Raw genomic sequence first — 17,057 nt, forward strand, 5'->3', positions numbered from 1 at the left:
CGCGATCTACGAACTGAAGGATCTTATAGTTCCTTTTTTCATTTTTTTTGCTTGTCATTAATAAACGCAAGTTCTTGCACTAAATATATGACCTCGTATCAACGACTTTGTCTTTGCGCAATTGTCTTATGCCGGGCTCCCCTGTCATTAAGGAAGTCGAGAACGTGTGCCAAGGCTTTCCATATACCATGGCTTCAGTTGTCGTCAGCACTTTCATCATGGCTCCCCGCAAAGCGCTCACAGCTGCGATATATTCCATGCCAACAGCAGTGATCGCTGAACGTGTGCACAAAGACAATTCACGAGGAATGCGGGATGAGTCGTCGCTGAACATGTGTCGTGTAGCACATGGATCGCTGACATAACCACGTATACATATCAGAAAGCTTGCGGAAATACGAAAGCCCCGCGGTGTGCTTTCACCGGGTCTACATGTAAATGTTGCCATTCCGGGAAACGCAGTTGTTCTTTTCAATCGTTTTCCTTCACATTGCGCGAGATTTACGTGACGCCCGCGCTTTTCAGCGCCGACGCCATCACACAATCCGCGAACTGCTTGGGAAACCTCTGGCTGCAACTTTCTCTGGCCTAACGCACAATGCGGGTCTCACCCAAAAAACCGTTGAAACGCGTCAATCGGTTCCTAATTCAGCGTCTCCCCAAAGCAAGCAGCGATTTGCTTTTCTTTATTGTGATTCCTTGCCTTCCGAACGCTTGTACTATAAGAGCCCGGTGCATCCAACTCTAGCATGCCACTCAAATAAATATAAAGGAAAAATAAGCACCACCTCCCGGAACAAAGGAGTCTCTCAAATGCAAGCAGTTGCCGGTGGTGGTCATCGACAGCAGCCAACAAAAACACCTCGAATGTGGGAAACAAGCCTTTCCCAGAATGTGCGAAAAATCTCGCATATCCTTCGTCCCCGATGAATGCATGCGCAGCCGAGGCGTCGTTTCCCACAACACAAAAGACGTTTTTCTCGCACGGCATTTTTTTTGTTCCACCTTGGACCGGACGAAGACGCGTAAACGGGGTGGTTGACCAACACGAAGCCGAGTTGGCGCGCATACAGACCGCAATGCGGGAAGGTGTCGGAGGCTTTTTTCTTCTTCACCCAGGAAGGAGAAAGTAAACTTCCCTTATTCGATCCCCTTATGAAGAAAGGCGACCCTATCCCAACTCCAGGCGGTTCTAGCTGAAGGAGGGAAGAAGAAAAAAGGTGTTGCTACTACGAAGGCCATAAGAAACAGATGCGCACGCACACCGGGTCGTAGCCAAACAACAGGTTATGAATTCCGAGCTGGATCTGCCAGTTCCCCCGTTCGCGCAACGCAAACACGAAGACCAAGAAGTTTTTGTGTATGGCAGGGGTGCCAGAGGAAAAGCTGCACCCTCCTCTCCAACTTCAGCACATTCGCCTTCCCTCGTCACCCATTTACCCGCATCCCCCCCCCTTTTTTTACATTTCCTTTTCTAAGCCCCGCGCTCCCCCCTTCTAACTTCTTTGCCTTGTCGGGTAGGCCGCCGGACGCGTTTCTGGGTTTACTCCAGTTCGAGTCAGTGTAAACGGGAAAAAAAGAGAGGCGGGAGGGGGGAGGGGGAGGGAGCGCGGGCGAAGCTATTACGCAACGCGTACTATACAGGAGAACGGGGCGCCACACAAAGCGAGAGGTGTTCCCGCTACCCGCTTCCCCTTGCCCTCCCCCCCCCCTTTCCTCCAATTTTTTTGTTTCTTCTCTGTACGTGCGCCCGCTGTGCCTGCCTAAAGAAAAGGGGTGAGTGCGGCGCGCGCGCCGCGCATGGGAGGCAAGTAAACGGCTACAAACAACCGCGTGGTTTTGGCCCCTTTCTGCGTGGCTTCCCGAGCCTCGTCCCCATTCTGGGCGAGGGACCCGAAGGGAGACGAATGGGTCCGCGATCTTAATCGGGACGAGCCCCGTTTTCCCGTATTTTCCCCGAAGCGCGATGCGGCCTCGCGTTTCCCCCATTTGAAGACAGGCACCCCTTTGCCCACTACGCCTTTATTTTATTTTCTTGCAAAAGGGTGAGGTAAAGCGATGAGAAAGATAAAAAAAATTGCTGAAAGAAGCAGGGACGACAAGTGTATGTGGCATGCAGTTGTAAATCGAAGAAAAAAAGAATTGGGAGGATGTGTATGAAGAACCTGTGCGCGGAAGGCATATCGAGATGAACGGCATATATGTCAGAGTGTAGAGCCGGTGTATGTGTGTATGTAAACCTTATTGGAAAGTGGAGAATATTACCCTATCTACGCAGAGCCAGGCGGGGAGGTCGGTTGGTCGCACAGACATGGGCACTCCTTTATATTATTTATTTTTTTCTCTTTTCATTTATTTATTCATTTTGTTTTTTGAAGGACGCACGCGGATGGCGTAATAAAGAGGTAGAAAGGGTGAAATATTGGGGCTGCAAGTGGCAGGCACCCGCCGTTTACCCATACGTGAAGTGCGGAATTTAGGGGAAAAGAGGGAAAAAATAGAATAACCTTCCCGTCTGGGAATTCGACTATCGATTCAGCGGTGGCAATAGGGACGGAGAGAGCAATTTTTGGTCGGTATGAACGACTTTTTTTTATGTTTTCCCTGGGATCTACGCAAGTACATCCCCCCGGCTATACGCGTGAATGCTGACTTTCGGCGGCGCGATTTGGTGGCGTGCAGGTCGCAGGCGTTCGACTTGCGCGTTCTTGGAGCGGTTTTACTTTTTCGCTCACATAACGCGTGCAGTGCGATGGCGGTCTGGCTGTGCGCAGGGAGGTTGGAGATCTGGTTCTCGCTGGGAGCGGGGATATCGGCTGCCCTTGACGGGGAGCAATGGGTTGTGCACTTTGTGCAGCGATACGTGCGTGCGCGCTTCGCGAACCGCAAATTCTGGTTTCGGCTGGGTCTGGCAGAACCAGACTGAAACCCTTCTTTCGTTATGATCAATGAGTCAGGGGATCGGATCGGTGGAATCATATTGGGAATGACGTGCCCCCTCTCCACCCGTTGCTCAGCTCATTGGTTCACCGCCGCTTCTGTCTCTGGGGCTGGTCACGCGCGCCGCCTGGGACAGCAGTGACGTTTTGCACGCAGGTCTCTGATCCGTACACACATCACTGCGCTGCGTAGATATATGCTGTGGAGCAGAGGTACTCACAGCTAAGTTTGGAAGCTATAGCATTTGGGCCCAAGGTCGACCACCTCCATCTGTTGCGAGGCGTCTGTCGGTACCAGTTGAGCATAAGGCAAAAGCCGTTACTGCGTTGACCTGCTGGCACCAAATAAGGGCGAATGCGTGTCACTAACGCACTTTTTTTTGCAGCGTGAGGAGCAATATACTCGCTCGGACGCACTTAGCTGTGTAATAGTGCGCTAACTTGGCATGAGCACGCTCAGAAAATGCTCTCTCTCTCTCTCTATATATATATATATATATATCTCGCTCTCCACACACACACACACACGCACACACACACGCACACACGCAGACGCACGCACGCACACACACACGCACGCACGCACGCACGCACGCACACGCACGCACACACACACAGGCACACACACACGCACGCACACGTACACACACATACACACACACACATACACACACACACACACACACACTAAAAGCCTATTGTTCAAGGCGTACTAATATAAAATTCGAATATAAAAAAATATAGTGTTGAAACAATTTTTGCAAAAAAAGACTAAAAGTGAACGGCGAGATAAAGCTACTGCCTTTAAAATAGGCAGTTTAAATAGCCAGCTTAAAGTAGGCACCATAGCGACGAGAAACGCAAGATGCGAGTGCGACTGAAAGGACAGCGGACGTTGAATAAAAAGCATTTTGGCTGGACGGCGGAGTTCAAACGTTACCTTACAAGGTTCAGCATGCAGTTATCGTCGATGTTAAGCTGCGTGCATGAAACCTCAATGCAGCTTTTCATAGAGGCTAACTGCATTCTGAACCGTCCCAAGCAGTGGTTGAATTCCGCAGTTTTCCTTAACACGTTTATTGAGATCTCGGAAGGTCTGAAATTTTCCAATGACGCAACGTCTCAGCTTTACACGGCTGAGAATAATGCGAAAAGAAGTAGATGAGGCAATAAACGTGGTTGCGACGTTCCGGAGAACAATAAAAAAAAAAGGTAAAGCTAGCCGAGAACAATGGGCACCCAACGCGGTCGTACGCGTGCGTGATGTCATTGGAAAAGGAGAAACGTACACGAGGAAATTGCCGTTTATATGGTTTGCTAGCTGCGATGCTTGATTCGAGTTTTAGGTCGACCTGGCTCTTTTGCGCGTTGAGAATAGCAAATGAAGTTAGGGAACATATACACACGCGTTTCCTTTTAAGTGCTCGTATGTATGGCTTTGACGTCAGTGGGGGACGAAAAAGCTCTGGCTATATAATTGCAATCCTCCAACGACGACCGGCGCGTTATTTCTTTCGCCAAGGCTCATGTCGTGCATGCTCTATACACGGCCTCCTGATGTTTCCTCGTCGACGGAGAGATACGACGCAAAAAAAGTGTAAGAAAAGGAAAAGTGTTTGCTGCCGCACATGGTCGCGCTTTCGCCATATTCGTCCCATTGTTCTTCGCTTGGCACTTCATTGGAATGGCTGTTTTCTTTTAAGGTTATCCTGCGTACTTCTCCTGGGACGCCTGCAGCCCACCGGGGGTATAATTTGCTATAGGAAACCCTGGCGCCATGCACTCGTATCGCGACTGTCTGCGTCATTTCGCCCCTATGGCAAGCGGTTCCAATTCTGCAGAGCTTCTTATCTCGAGTTCGTGGATTCTGAGAATGCCAAATGTTTCTCACTTAAGCGACAACCCTTTCCCCGTTGGCACCCCCATACAGAAGCCACGCGAGATGCATACACTATTATGCCGTCGCACTTGAGTAGCTTCGCTCTAACATGCTCGGATGTCATAGGAAAGCGGTTGTGGACGTCACGTGGTCTTCGAAAGTTTCACGAACACGTGTCGCGAAAGTTCGGTCGGCTCGAACCTTTGCTTTACTTTTAGAAACTTCTGAAGCGATATACTCGAGCCTATTTTACCGAAGTAAGCCTCAGGAAAGTCTGCTGCATAAGATGTCTGCTGAGATGATGCACGAACCTCCTTCGGATCGGGCACTTGTGCGTGTATACCGCGTTTTCTGTGTTTTCTTTTTTCTATTGAACGGGCGTTTCGAAGCGTGCAATGGCGGTTCTTTCAGGTCAACGCAGATCAGCGGTGAAGACGAAGAGTTGCGGTTATTTCTTCTCATCTGTTTGGCATTATTCTACAGGCCCGAGGTACTATACATGGGATTGGTATACATACGTATATAGAAACGCCTGATTACAGGTTTTTGAAGAGATCCATGTTAATACAGCATCAGCTAATGCAATGCCAATCTAGAAATAATTATTAGCAACATGGAACAACAGTATAGTTGCGAATGTAAACTTTCATACACGTATTAAAGTATTTAAATGCTCATCACTTTAGACCTGTGACTTTGGGATTGTGGGAAATGATGCATCTCGACGGAAGCGATAGATCTCGTGAGACTAATTTACAACAAATTTTGCACATTTGCTATTCGTCGCCGGTGTACCTTCTTTCACTACTTTCACCCACGTAGAGTGCGCACTAGTTTTGGAGTCTTCGGGCGCTGGTTTCTGTGTATGAAATTAATATCAATATTTCTGGAGAGAAGAATAGCGCTTCTTTCGCGACTTTCGCAATATATGAGCCGTTGGTATAAAGTGAAGGTTACTTGACTAACTTTGAGCTTCACACAGCACATATTTGTGCTTGCGTGCACGTGCGTGTCTGTTTCAACTCGTAACACCGTATCAAATAATATATAAGGAGTAACCGCTCACAATCCTCCATTTTGATATTTTAAAGCTTTATTTAATTTGTTGTGGATTTGAAGAGGAGTTCGTGATGCGAGAAGGCTAGCACGAAGGATTACGGTAGCATTCGCATTCAACTCGGGCAAAATCCATCGTCACCGTGGCTCGGCTGCTCTCGCCAGGCCGCAATCTTCCTCCGGTAACGTGCTCGGTAGCACCGTGCTCGGTAGCACCGCGAGCTGTCCCAGCGGCGGCAGCATCCCTTGACCGTCCGAGCACGCGCGAGCGCTCCCCGTTTAGAGAGAGGGCGAGAGAGAGAAGGGGCCGATGGGAGGAGCCAAGCACGCGAAGGCAAGTCCCCCTTCGAGTCACGTGGGGGATCGATTGCGGGGGTGTCTATCCCCGCCGCAGAGGTGGAGGGAAGGAAGCCGTCGGGCGGCCGGATCTTTTCTCGATACCGATGGAGAAACTTGTTTGTCGGAGAGCGGACCCCTTCTCTCTCTTCATCGGGATGGGCGGCGATGGACCGACGCGCGCGAAGCCACGATGAAGCCGCGCGGGAGCGCGACGCCATCTGTCGGCCGTCGTGAAAACCAATGCGGGGAAGTGGGGGAGAGAAGCGAGCGAGCCGCGGCAGACGGGCTTCGGGCGATCGCATGCCAGTCGCGCGTTTGGCTTGTATGTGGTCGTCGGCGTCGAGTGCTCGCAGCGGAGTGCGCTTGATCGGCGCTGATCGGCGGCGTTGCGCCCGTGTCGGCGACGGCGGCGGCGGACTGTTACAGCGGAGTCGTCGACATGCGGCTGGAGATGCCCTGTTCGCAGAAAGGTGCGTTCTGTGTTACTGACTCCCTCCTCCCAGAACACGCATACTGCCTGTCACGGTCAGCACGGGGCGCAGGATCGTCTTCCGGCGCGCTGCGACTTCGGCAAGCGCACGCTTTCGAGTACAGACGGCCTCCGCGTTGTTTTTCGGAATTCCCCTGGCCATTCATATCGCGTCCTTATTCGCATCGAGATTTCTTTCTCCGTGTGATGGTTTTTGCTTTAGGCTGCCGCTTTTAGTAACATCGCACAGAGGCCCTTGGCGCTGCAGCACTAAGTTTCAGAGTCGAGCAGGCTCCCGCGCATTACCCCAAGGCTGGTATTCATATTACATATAAAGTTGTTACGTTTCTTTCGCCTATAAAGTATTTGTTTTTCTCACGTGTTACTTATACTCCGCTCGAAGCCCGTAGAAGACGAGGACTACGTTGGCCCGATGTCTCACATTCCGTCCTTAATTATGCAAAGTCGAACCGGTCGGTAGATGTTGTCCCTATGCGCCGCATGTCTTCCACTTTATTTTTTTTTCTAACTAAAGCTTTTCTGAAGACAAGATGTCATTCGTGAGACCGAGCAGCGCAATTCGCTTCACGCTCTCTTGAACGCATGTGATTTCGAAACTTGTGCACCAGTGAGTTTCGACTTGTCCGGTTACACTCCGTTGGACTTGCGCTGGTGCGAACCCGAGGCTCGAAGCTTGCTCATCGGGAGCCTGAGTTGCACAGAAAGAACAACATTCGTTCGACAGTGCGATTTTTCAATGAGTTTCTGCCACCGGCAACGTATGAACTGTTCGGAAACTTATGAACCCGTGGTTAAGATTTCTTGAATGTCCACACACAGTGCGAACATCGAAAGTCTTCGTTGGTTCCCACGGGTCATTTTTAAGCTGTTACCGTGTGCGCACCCTTTCCAATTTCAATTGGAGCTTTCTTTTCAATCGTGCACGCCCACGTCTGTAAAAGCCGCGATGTCTACGGATCTACGTATACGTGCGCGCATATGCGCGGTTCACGGCAGCGCAGCGCCTCGATTAATTCTTGTTGCGAATTCTTTTCTGGCTTTTTTTTTCTCGTATTTACTTGGTGCATTAAGTGAAGGGTGGCATTCGCCTGACGTCTGAACTCAACTCGTGCTGACTTATATCTAGAAGGGACAGTGGAGTTGCTTCGGCCTTGCTGTTGTCACGGTTGGTATATTCTTCAGCGGCCAGCGCGAAGCCAGGCATATGCGTTAGCGCGACGGCTGCGTGTTAAAGCAGCCCTCGGTAACGCAATAATTTTGTTATATCCGGGCGGCAGAAGTCGGATGCTTCTTCATAATAGCGTGCGCACATTGTTCGGTGCACTCTCATTCAAGCATCTTGCAGTAGCTGCGGTCGGTGCCTCATGTCCTGCGTGCGGTTTTGGAAGAAGCGATTAGAATGCGTTTGCGTTTCTACTTTTTAAGAAAGTAGGTTAACATCATTGGTCATTGGAAAGCTGATTTTCGCAATGTGCAGTTATGGCTTTATTCTCATTTATTTATTGAGGAGAAACTGTACCTATAATGAGAATTCTCATTGTGCTGATTGAGTAATTTCGCTGAAACGTGATTTCACTGAAACTTGTAAAAATGAAAGTAATTAATAATAGAGGCTACTGTTGCCAATTTACAAGCTGGTGTATCCTGGACTCGTGACTGACAATATCTGATATTTCTTTCGGTAATCCGTTCCATCTTTCCACACTGTTAACTGCATCGAATAGTTGTTGCGTAACAGAAGTTTTGTGACCCAAGGCGGGGATACACAAAGGAACTAGTTCGCGAGCGCTGACCAATGATAAACAACTTCTGTGGCGAATGGCTTCGCGGTTCCGGCTTGGCGAAGCTATTTATGTTTACAAATATTTTCTCGACCAGTCTATATAAGTTCTACAGACAACAATATTTATAGAGTTTGCAGACTGTAAAATAATTTCCTTGGGCTGTGTTTACTTCACGTGAAGCCTGTGGATTATATCATATTATATACGAGGCTATAATCCGTCATGAGACAGTATGTGGAGTGATGACCTGACAGTTATAAGCAACTTCTGCCATAAGACACCGCCGTCTGTGTTTAGAAAAGAGCAATAATCAGTAGTTAGGTATATGCATGCATATGTCTGTAGGCTGCGCTAAATCAATAGTTTAATGGTAAAATAATATATTGCGGGAACGAACGTCGGCTAATGATATTCACTTCCTTCGTTGTAATATCTTCGTTAGCTCTGGTTCATGCTCATAGTTAACGTCGTCGAAGGCGTTTAGCGCGTTCACACTGGGCTAGCGGAGGCGGTGTCAGTGAACTTTCGGCAACAAAGGCGTATCCAGAATCTGCGCGACTGCTTGCCTTTATTCTCAGAAAGGTTGTTTGGAAACTGCACGTCCTGCAGATGAGTCACGCGGAGACGTAAGGAAATGCCGTCTCCTTGATGTAAAATAGATTCGCCCATAACGCGTCTACCGTGCGTAAATACTGGCAGTTATTTCGCCAAGAATCTCGCGCCAGCATTTGTTCGCGATTGCTTGGAGGAGCGCGAGCGACGCCACGGTTTTGTTTTCGCACCTGTCATCATCGTTCATCCATCCACACGTTTTGATGTTTTCATCTCTTTAGTTAGTTCGCTCTTTCGGAATGTACGCATAGAAGGATTCACTCGCATCACGTAAACGACTTCTTCAACGTCGGGGAGGATCACGCTCGCCCTGACATGTTATTCCCGACATCGGCTTCAACGCGGGAGCGATATTATTTACCGCGATATTTCGCGTCACAGCCATGGGGCATTGTTTCTACATACAGTGGTGCCGCTCGAGGACGAACTAGCCCATTCTCACGAAAACTAGGAAGAGAGAGAGAGGAAAAAACTCAGTTCGGAAACACTTTCGTTTCGTTGCATCTTATTTGCTAATGTTGCCTTGTGGGATATCGATCTGTGTAGCTATGATTATAAACGTATATTAGCATCGTGCGGCACTGAGCCTGAAACTCGGCTGGCCCGTCGTCGGCGCCTAACAAATGGCGCGGTGGCTGTGTTGTTCAGGCTGAGAACATTACTATTTTATCGGTCCCTCCTCCGTATAGTTACACCTTTTATGCACAACCGACAGCTAAAGCTTTCGGGAAGTGGGAGTGCTGAAAAGTATTTATATATTTTTATACCTAGGGCCTAACTCCCATCAGCACCGAGCACGCCTGTCATTTCCACAGTGCAACAGCGCAAGCGTTTGCGGCTGAGCCGTTTTCGAGGCATCCGAATACCCCACATCCTGTACATTCCTCGTCGTGCGGAAGGCGATGCCTCTGCAGTAATTAGACATCACTCAAGCACACGGGTTACCTCTTTGCGTGGTGTACTGTGTCCGCAGCTAGATGCGTGATCATAAGGTGATCACTAGTTCCGTTGTTAAACCATTTCAAATCAGATAGCGATGTATTCTATATACGGCTTTTATCGCTACTTCCCTATCCAGCGCATTTGTGGAATCCCCTCATTGTTGGCGTCAATTAATTAATTTTTTTCCTGTCTCTTCCACGAGTACCTTTATTGTGGGACAGAAATCGATATTGCCATTTGAATGCCCTGTCCTTTTCAAGGGAGATTACCGTTGGGCTATAGTTTGTACATGGTGCTCGGAACGATAACGGCAGCGTTCTATCCGTATCTCTGCATTGTCCAGTAATTTCGCGCTGTTTTTGCTCTAGCGTTTCGTTTGTTGTAGGAATGGGACAGTTCAGGTGACCGCCGACAGTCGAGAGTGTTATGATGTCCGCGGACTCTCCTCTTCCATCATACGCCTGCTTTTCGAACGATGAGATCAAACCAATATATAACCGGATCGTTTAAAAAAGCGGCATCTCTCCTCAATGAGAACGGTGCTGAAGGGATGCAGGGCGAGCACCTTCTTCCTTCCCTCTTCTAAACTTCGCTTACTGAGGGGGAGCGGTTCCACCGAGGAAAGAAGGGGCGGGGGGGGGGGGCGCAGTAACGTGCGTCGTGCAGGCTGCAGGAGAGGGGCGTGGCCAAGGAGAGACGAGGAGCGCGCGCGCGTGTCGGATTACAGCTGCGTCGGCGCAGCCGCCGCGCTGTCCGCTCGACGTTCGGCACCCGCTCGACGCGATTCGACCGACGCCTTCGATCGCCCGCTGCTCGGACGCCGCCGAATCGCCTCTTCATCTCGGCACCCGCCGCGAGGCGGTCGAACGCACCGGCGTCTTCGGCGCCTCTTCGGTGGACGGGATGCCCGCTGCGAAGGCGCCGTCTACGGAATCATTGGCGTCCTATGGCTCGCAGTCATCGACGCCCAGCTTGTGGGCGATCGCGGCGCTCGATACACATCGTCTGACCTTGCTCATCACTGTCCTTAAGTGACTTTCGCTGCTGGTGATGGCATCGGGTGACTGCGCTGCCGCGGATGAAAGCTTGTCTGGTAAGGCGATGGGACAGGAGCACTATGTTTTTGTACTCCCCCTTCTCCGCCAATTTTTTAAAATTCTTATTGTGTTTGACGTGTCTGTTTGCAAATACCACGTGCTGGTAAAAGGAACCGGTTTAAGAAGTCACAAGGTAACCGTTCTCTTCGATGAACGTTAGTTGTTTCCGAGTTCACTTTATTAATGCACTACATTATCAAGAAGCATATGGTAACAGTATTTCCATCTCCTTCAAACTCGTTCCTATCGTGATATTGAAGTGTGTAATGTACTTATATCCATTCATTTAGCTCTTCATTTCAGCATATCTCAAGCGTCAGTTTTTATAACGGCCAGATACTCTTCCCAGCGTGTTACGCCCTTTTCTTTAATGTTCTCCCTTCCTGCTTTGCGGTTTCCCTACTTTTCTATAATCTCCATAAACTGAAGCGACGAACCTATCACCAAGAACGTGCGCTGGCATTATGGACAAATGATCCCACGTCTACGGGAAGTACAGCGCACAGCTCCACACGAATGCAAACGTGTATGCCGAGCGTTTCGCGGAGATTTACCTGCAGCGACTGCGTTGTATTTCATGCTTCTTGGTGTCGAGTGTAGTAGATGCAGTGAATTGCTATCCAAGGGCACGCCACAAACGGCTGTTTTTCCACGGAACACACACGCACGCGCATCGAGGCCTTGGCATAAGTCGAGCGGTCGTAAATAACCGCGCGCACGGTCTGTTGTAGGGCGTGGAAACGCATATCCGCGTGTCTGCATTGTAGATCCGCTCACAGAAAAACACTAACAGGTTTACGAATAGGTGGAGTAAGTGCCGAATGATGTGCGGTGCAGGTATAGTCGTGAAGACGGAATGATGCACCTGCATGGAGTGTATTTTCTCAGGCTTGAGCGTATAGCCGCGTATGCCTCGTGAATCTGCTGACATAACCTGTAATGCTCATGTTGCGATTATTCGCTACCGTGTTACTGAGAACTTTATACCAGCGACCAACACCTCGATTATATAGCCATGACCGGTACATTTATTCTTCAAGAACAACAGTCAGTCATTGTTTAGCGATACGATTTCGTGAAGTGCTTTAAACTGAACCAAGCTGTGTCAAACTTAAACAGGAGTTGAAACATACTGCATGTAAATGGTGTTATGTTGCATGGAATTCTACTAAGTGAGTGGTTACTACATTGTAAATCAGTTTGTATCCTTAAAGGTCCTTTACACCCTTACACTCGTGAATATATGGTGCGAGTTATAGACAGAAAACACCCTTAAGGGTGTAATTCGGTTTACAGTATACAAGCAATATAATTACTGAGCTATATAAGTGAGTCGTTGTAGCTCGATGCTGTCCCGTCGTGTTTCCCAGCATTGATTCGTCTTTGTTTTGGGCCCTCTTCGTTTCTCAGTCGGAAGCAGCCTTCTCGCCGGAAATTCAGTAGCACAGTAATTCCGTCGAGTTCACCTGCATGGTAGTCGTATATGGTGTGGAACGTGATACCAGCTTTTGCTCACAATGTAAAAAAAAAAGAAATACAAGAAGGGAGGGGATAAAGAGGTCGTATGCAGTTCGGGGTGACTGTGTAGCCGCTGTGCTTATGTAAGAATAATTGCGGGCTGGCATTAAGCGAGCTCGATCTGCGTTCTCTATGCAGCACTGTTGAGTGAAGATGTACACTTTTGTGTTGTAAACATTACAAGTCACACATAACACGAGGTTGTCGAGGACTGTGTAACTATCGCGGTGTAACTTGGTACCTACAGCGAAAAAATAGCAAAAATAATATAACCTTACCCATAGCTGCATCTTCGCGTCCACTGAGCTGTTCAAAATGTTTGCTTATTCGATTCAGCAATTGTCTCTTTCTCTTCTACGTGTCGCGCCGCTGTGTTATATTAACCATTGACGGCTGTCTCTTGCTGCTTTTGCGATACATTATGAGATCAATGGTTGAACAGTATGGCAGGATCAAGTCGTCCGCGAAATCACTGCGCAGTTAGTTATCTGTCCTTCACTTATCTGGTGTAAATTGCTGATATCGTTTTAAACGTTAATGCAAAGCGATGCGCGCACCCTTGATCTGAACCGAGCTAATGCAGATTGTTACGTTTTCGAATGAACCTGCCAACGTGAACATCAGTATGCAGATTCTTGCGTTATCGAACGCACTGTTTTCGAATGCACCTGTCGACGTCAATATCAGTCCATGTATACATATGCCTGAAACTTATCGCAACGCGTCGAATGGATGCATGGCTAGCCTGCATCATCGTTTTTCGTTCTACGCGTAGTATGGAAATACTGGTGCGTCATCACTGCGTTGTCAAGTCAGAAACAAACGTTGCAGAAGGCTCGCTTTTCGCAACTTCCACAAAAAGCATGAGACGGCGCCATCATGCTTTTCACTTCCCCGATATATATATATTTTTCTACACCAAAAGTAAATAAGTACGCGTAGGCAAAAAATAAAGTGTCACTTGAGACGTCTGGCGCCCGTGAAATGCGGTGAAAGCACATCTCGCTTTACCAGACCGTACTTTGAAATCCGTATAGAGGTGTTTTGTTGTCACCTTCGCCTCGATAGTGTGAACTTTAGCGTTCGCCAAGTGATCAAGTCACTATGAGCATCATCGAAAAGCTGCCTCTTGTAACGCTAAAACACGGCTGCCTATGTTTGCGGTGGACCGGAGAAAGCGTCTAGCTGATGACATCATTCGGGAAATTTCGTATTCTTGTGTTGTTATGTTTTCTTTTTTTCTGTGAACTAAGTTTTCAGCTTCCAGTTTAGTCTTTCATTAAGCACTTTGGCATGTAGGTTATCACTAGGTTTCAATACGTCTTATGAGCGTCTTAGAGCGCTATGTCAGCATACGCTGCGCAATGATCAACGAAGCCTGCATCTGGTTCCCGCATAACTACATACCATACATCTACTCACAGTAGATTTTAGAACGCAGGCTTCGAGGGATAGATGATACGTATTGATGGACCACGTTTACTCTTGTCTGTGCAGCCTTATCTGCAAGGTGTGCCAGTCTTCGATTAAAAAATCCGCGCCCTGTAGAATTTATTTTTTTCACGCCCTCCTTAATGTAGGAACACATGCATTTTCACAGTCTGTTTCCGTCCTAACGTAGCCGCAGGTGTCGAGAATCGATCCCGCGACCTCCTGCGGAGCCGCTGAATGCTATGTATACGGGCTGACGATTGTTAAGTTTTAAGGAATTAAAAAAAAATGGCCTGTTGCAGGTAACATAATTCTTGTCCTCGAGCTGGATTGTACAGGGAGGCGGACATTGTTTGCACGAGAAATTAAAACACATATTCAAGTAATTAACAAACATTCACTAATATACTTCTTAATTACTTTACGCCGCACATGGCAATTTACGAAACGTAGCCTGTGAGCTTGCAATGCGCATCCACTTGGAATGAATTTCCAGAGTGACACCAGTTTCGAGATATGCGCCATTAAATTCGCCTTAAGAATGCATTGTTGTTCCACTTACGATTTCCTTTAAGTGCTCTTTTATGCACAGTAGCACAAAAGTAACTGGAACGCCCATTGTACGAATTGCGGTCGGGCACGTCAAAAGGGGTAGCTGGTCCGTAACGTCGTCCGACTCATCCCCGCTAAGGACGTTGTTGAAGGGAGGAACTTGTTCTCATCGAGAACGAGGAGTACTGGGTTTATTTACAATATCTACTTGAAGAATGGAGAACGTTACATCTCATCAGTCTAGCATGACTGAAGTGAAGCAAGCCGAGGAGCCGAAAAAGTCCGCTTAAATCCCCTCTGTCCTCCCTAGATCTCTAGGCCAGGGAGAACTGCCGCCCCCTTTCGTCCAATCGGAGCGTATAAAGTCGTCGAAGAGCCGGCGTTGAGGGCGAGGGTTCACACGATCACTCCGGCAGCTTTGTTCACTGAACACACAAAAAGGACGGGAGCTTCGTACACAGTGATTGTCACGCTTGACTCAAGCTGGTGCGTCTTGGTTCCTGGGATGACCCAGCAATTAGGTGGAGCATCTGTCAAACGACCGTTGCGGTTACCGGAGTCCGTGAGGGAACGTCTTAGAAAACCCTTTTCCAGGAGTGTTCTTGCTCCCTTTGGTCTATGAAGGCGACAGTGAATTAACCTAGAATACTCGGTCTGCCAAACGTGTCTCGCTTTGCTGTCGCCGCATGTCTGTCCGGGAGTGACGCATTGTTTCGTGAGCTTCACGAAGCGATTCGTCGCAGTGGTGCAGGAGAGGCTAGAAGGTCACTACCCCTGCTGGCCGATCGTAACACCATTTATTTCGTCCCACACTTTGGGAAATAATATCTCGAAACTGGTGTAAGTAATCCTGGAAGTTTGCTTCAAATGGATGCGCCTTGCAAGCTAATCGGCTACAATTCGTAAACTGCAATGTGTGCTGTAAAGTAATTAACTAAGCAGATAATTAGTGAATTTTTCGTTAATGTGTTGATTATGCGTTTTCATTTCTCATGCTGGTAATGTCCGTCTCTTTGAATGATACAGCTCAAGGGCAAGAATTATGATACCTGCCACATGCGATGTTTAAAGATTCCGTAAAAACTTTAAAATGATTAACAGTATACCTACACTCTTCAACAAAAATTACACCATTTGAGTCATATCTTGCCACACGACAATAATCGTACACTCTAAGAACAGTTTACACCCTTTGGCTTGCCCCTTCTGCCACACAAAAATAATCGTCATCTGCCTTGATGCGTTTCCTTTCTTTATCGCTGCAAGCCCGGAACTTTCCAGTGACGAACGGCACGCGCGTTATCAGAAGAGGCACTCCAAAGGGTGTAAACTGTTCTATGCTGATAACGCGCGTGCCGTTCGTTACTGGAAAGTTCCGGGCTCGCAGCGATAAAGAAAGGAAACGCATCAAGGCAGATGACGATTATTTTTGTGTGGCAGAAGGGGCAAGCCAAAGGGTGTAAACTGTTCTTAGAGTGTAACCAGTCTTGTCCGCATTTCCTTTCTTTAACGCTGCGAGCCCGGTACTTCCCAGTAACGAACGGCATGCGCGTTATCAGCATGACATAGCATTGTCGACAGGAAAGTAGCGGGCGCGGCGTTTTCAAGAACGGAAACGCAAGCAAGGCAGATGACGATTTTTGTTGTGTGACAAATATGCACCCCAAAGGGTGTAAACTTTTTTTTTTTTTAAGTGTATGTGGATGCACAAACTGGGAAGCTCGACAGGACACCGACAAAGTAGCAGACGCAGTACACTCTAAGAACAGTTTACACCCTTTGGCTTGCCCCTTCTGCCACACAAAAATAATCGTCATCTGCCTTGATGCGTTTCCTTTCTTTATCGCTGCGAGCCCGGAACTTTCCAGTAACGAACGGCAGGCACGTTATCAGCATAGAACAGTTTACACCCCTTAGAGTGCCTCTTCTGATAACGCGCGTGCCGTTCGTCACTGGAAAGTTCCGGGCTTGCAGCGATAAATAAAGGAAACGCATCAAGGCAGATGACGATTATTTTTGTGTGGCAGAAGGGGCAAGCAAAGGGTGTAAACTGTTCTTAGAGTGTATGGTCAAGCGTTTTGTGTCCGGCTCCTTTCGATGTCAGCAGGTGCCAACTCGCCCACATTTCAGCGCTTCTGTATGGAAGTTGCTCTATCTTGTCTATTATGTTCTGTATACTATAAATTTTAATGAGCTCAGGAAGTTCATCAAAACACTTTGAACGAAAAAAAGAAACAAGCAGCTACTCTCTACTCCAGCTTATTAATTTATACATAATTGCGCTATGTTCGAGGTCGGGCTTTAATCCGCCTACGTTTATGTACCGTCGCGAGCAAAAGTCGAAGAACCATGGTTGTCGCGAAAGTTCTTTTTTCTCTCTTTCTTCGCATTCCCCTCTTCGACCAACGCAATGTATTG

At 48.1% G+C, this 17,057-nt stretch overlaps 1 protein-coding gene across 9 annotated transcripts in view; it reads left to right on the forward strand.

The window, feature by feature from the left end:
- Positions 1–17,057, forward strand: part of ct (homeobox protein, cut) — a 760,713-nt gene that overhangs the window by 613,335 nt on the left and 130,321 nt on the right. The window contains exon 1 of one of the 9 annotated variants that reach the window (XM_065427450.1): positions 6,512–6,683. The exons of 7 other annotated variants lie outside the window; for them this stretch is intronic. In XM_065427450.1, coding sequence (XP_065283522.1) covers positions 6,653–6,683 — 31 coding nt within the window. In that variant the 5' untranslated portion in view covers positions 6,512–6,652. Of the gene's footprint in view, positions 1–6,511; positions 6,684–10,842; positions 11,135–17,057 lie in introns of those variants that run through there. One more of the 9 variants, XM_065427448.1, reaches the window with a different exon arrangement.

This window comes from Dermacentor albipictus, chromosome 2 (assembly GCF_038994185.2).
Source record: "Dermacentor albipictus isolate Rhodes 1998 colony chromosome 2, USDA_Dalb.pri_finalv2, whole genome shotgun sequence".
Classification (NCBI taxonomy): domain Eukaryota; kingdom Metazoa; phylum Arthropoda; class Arachnida; order Ixodida; family Ixodidae; genus Dermacentor; species Dermacentor albipictus.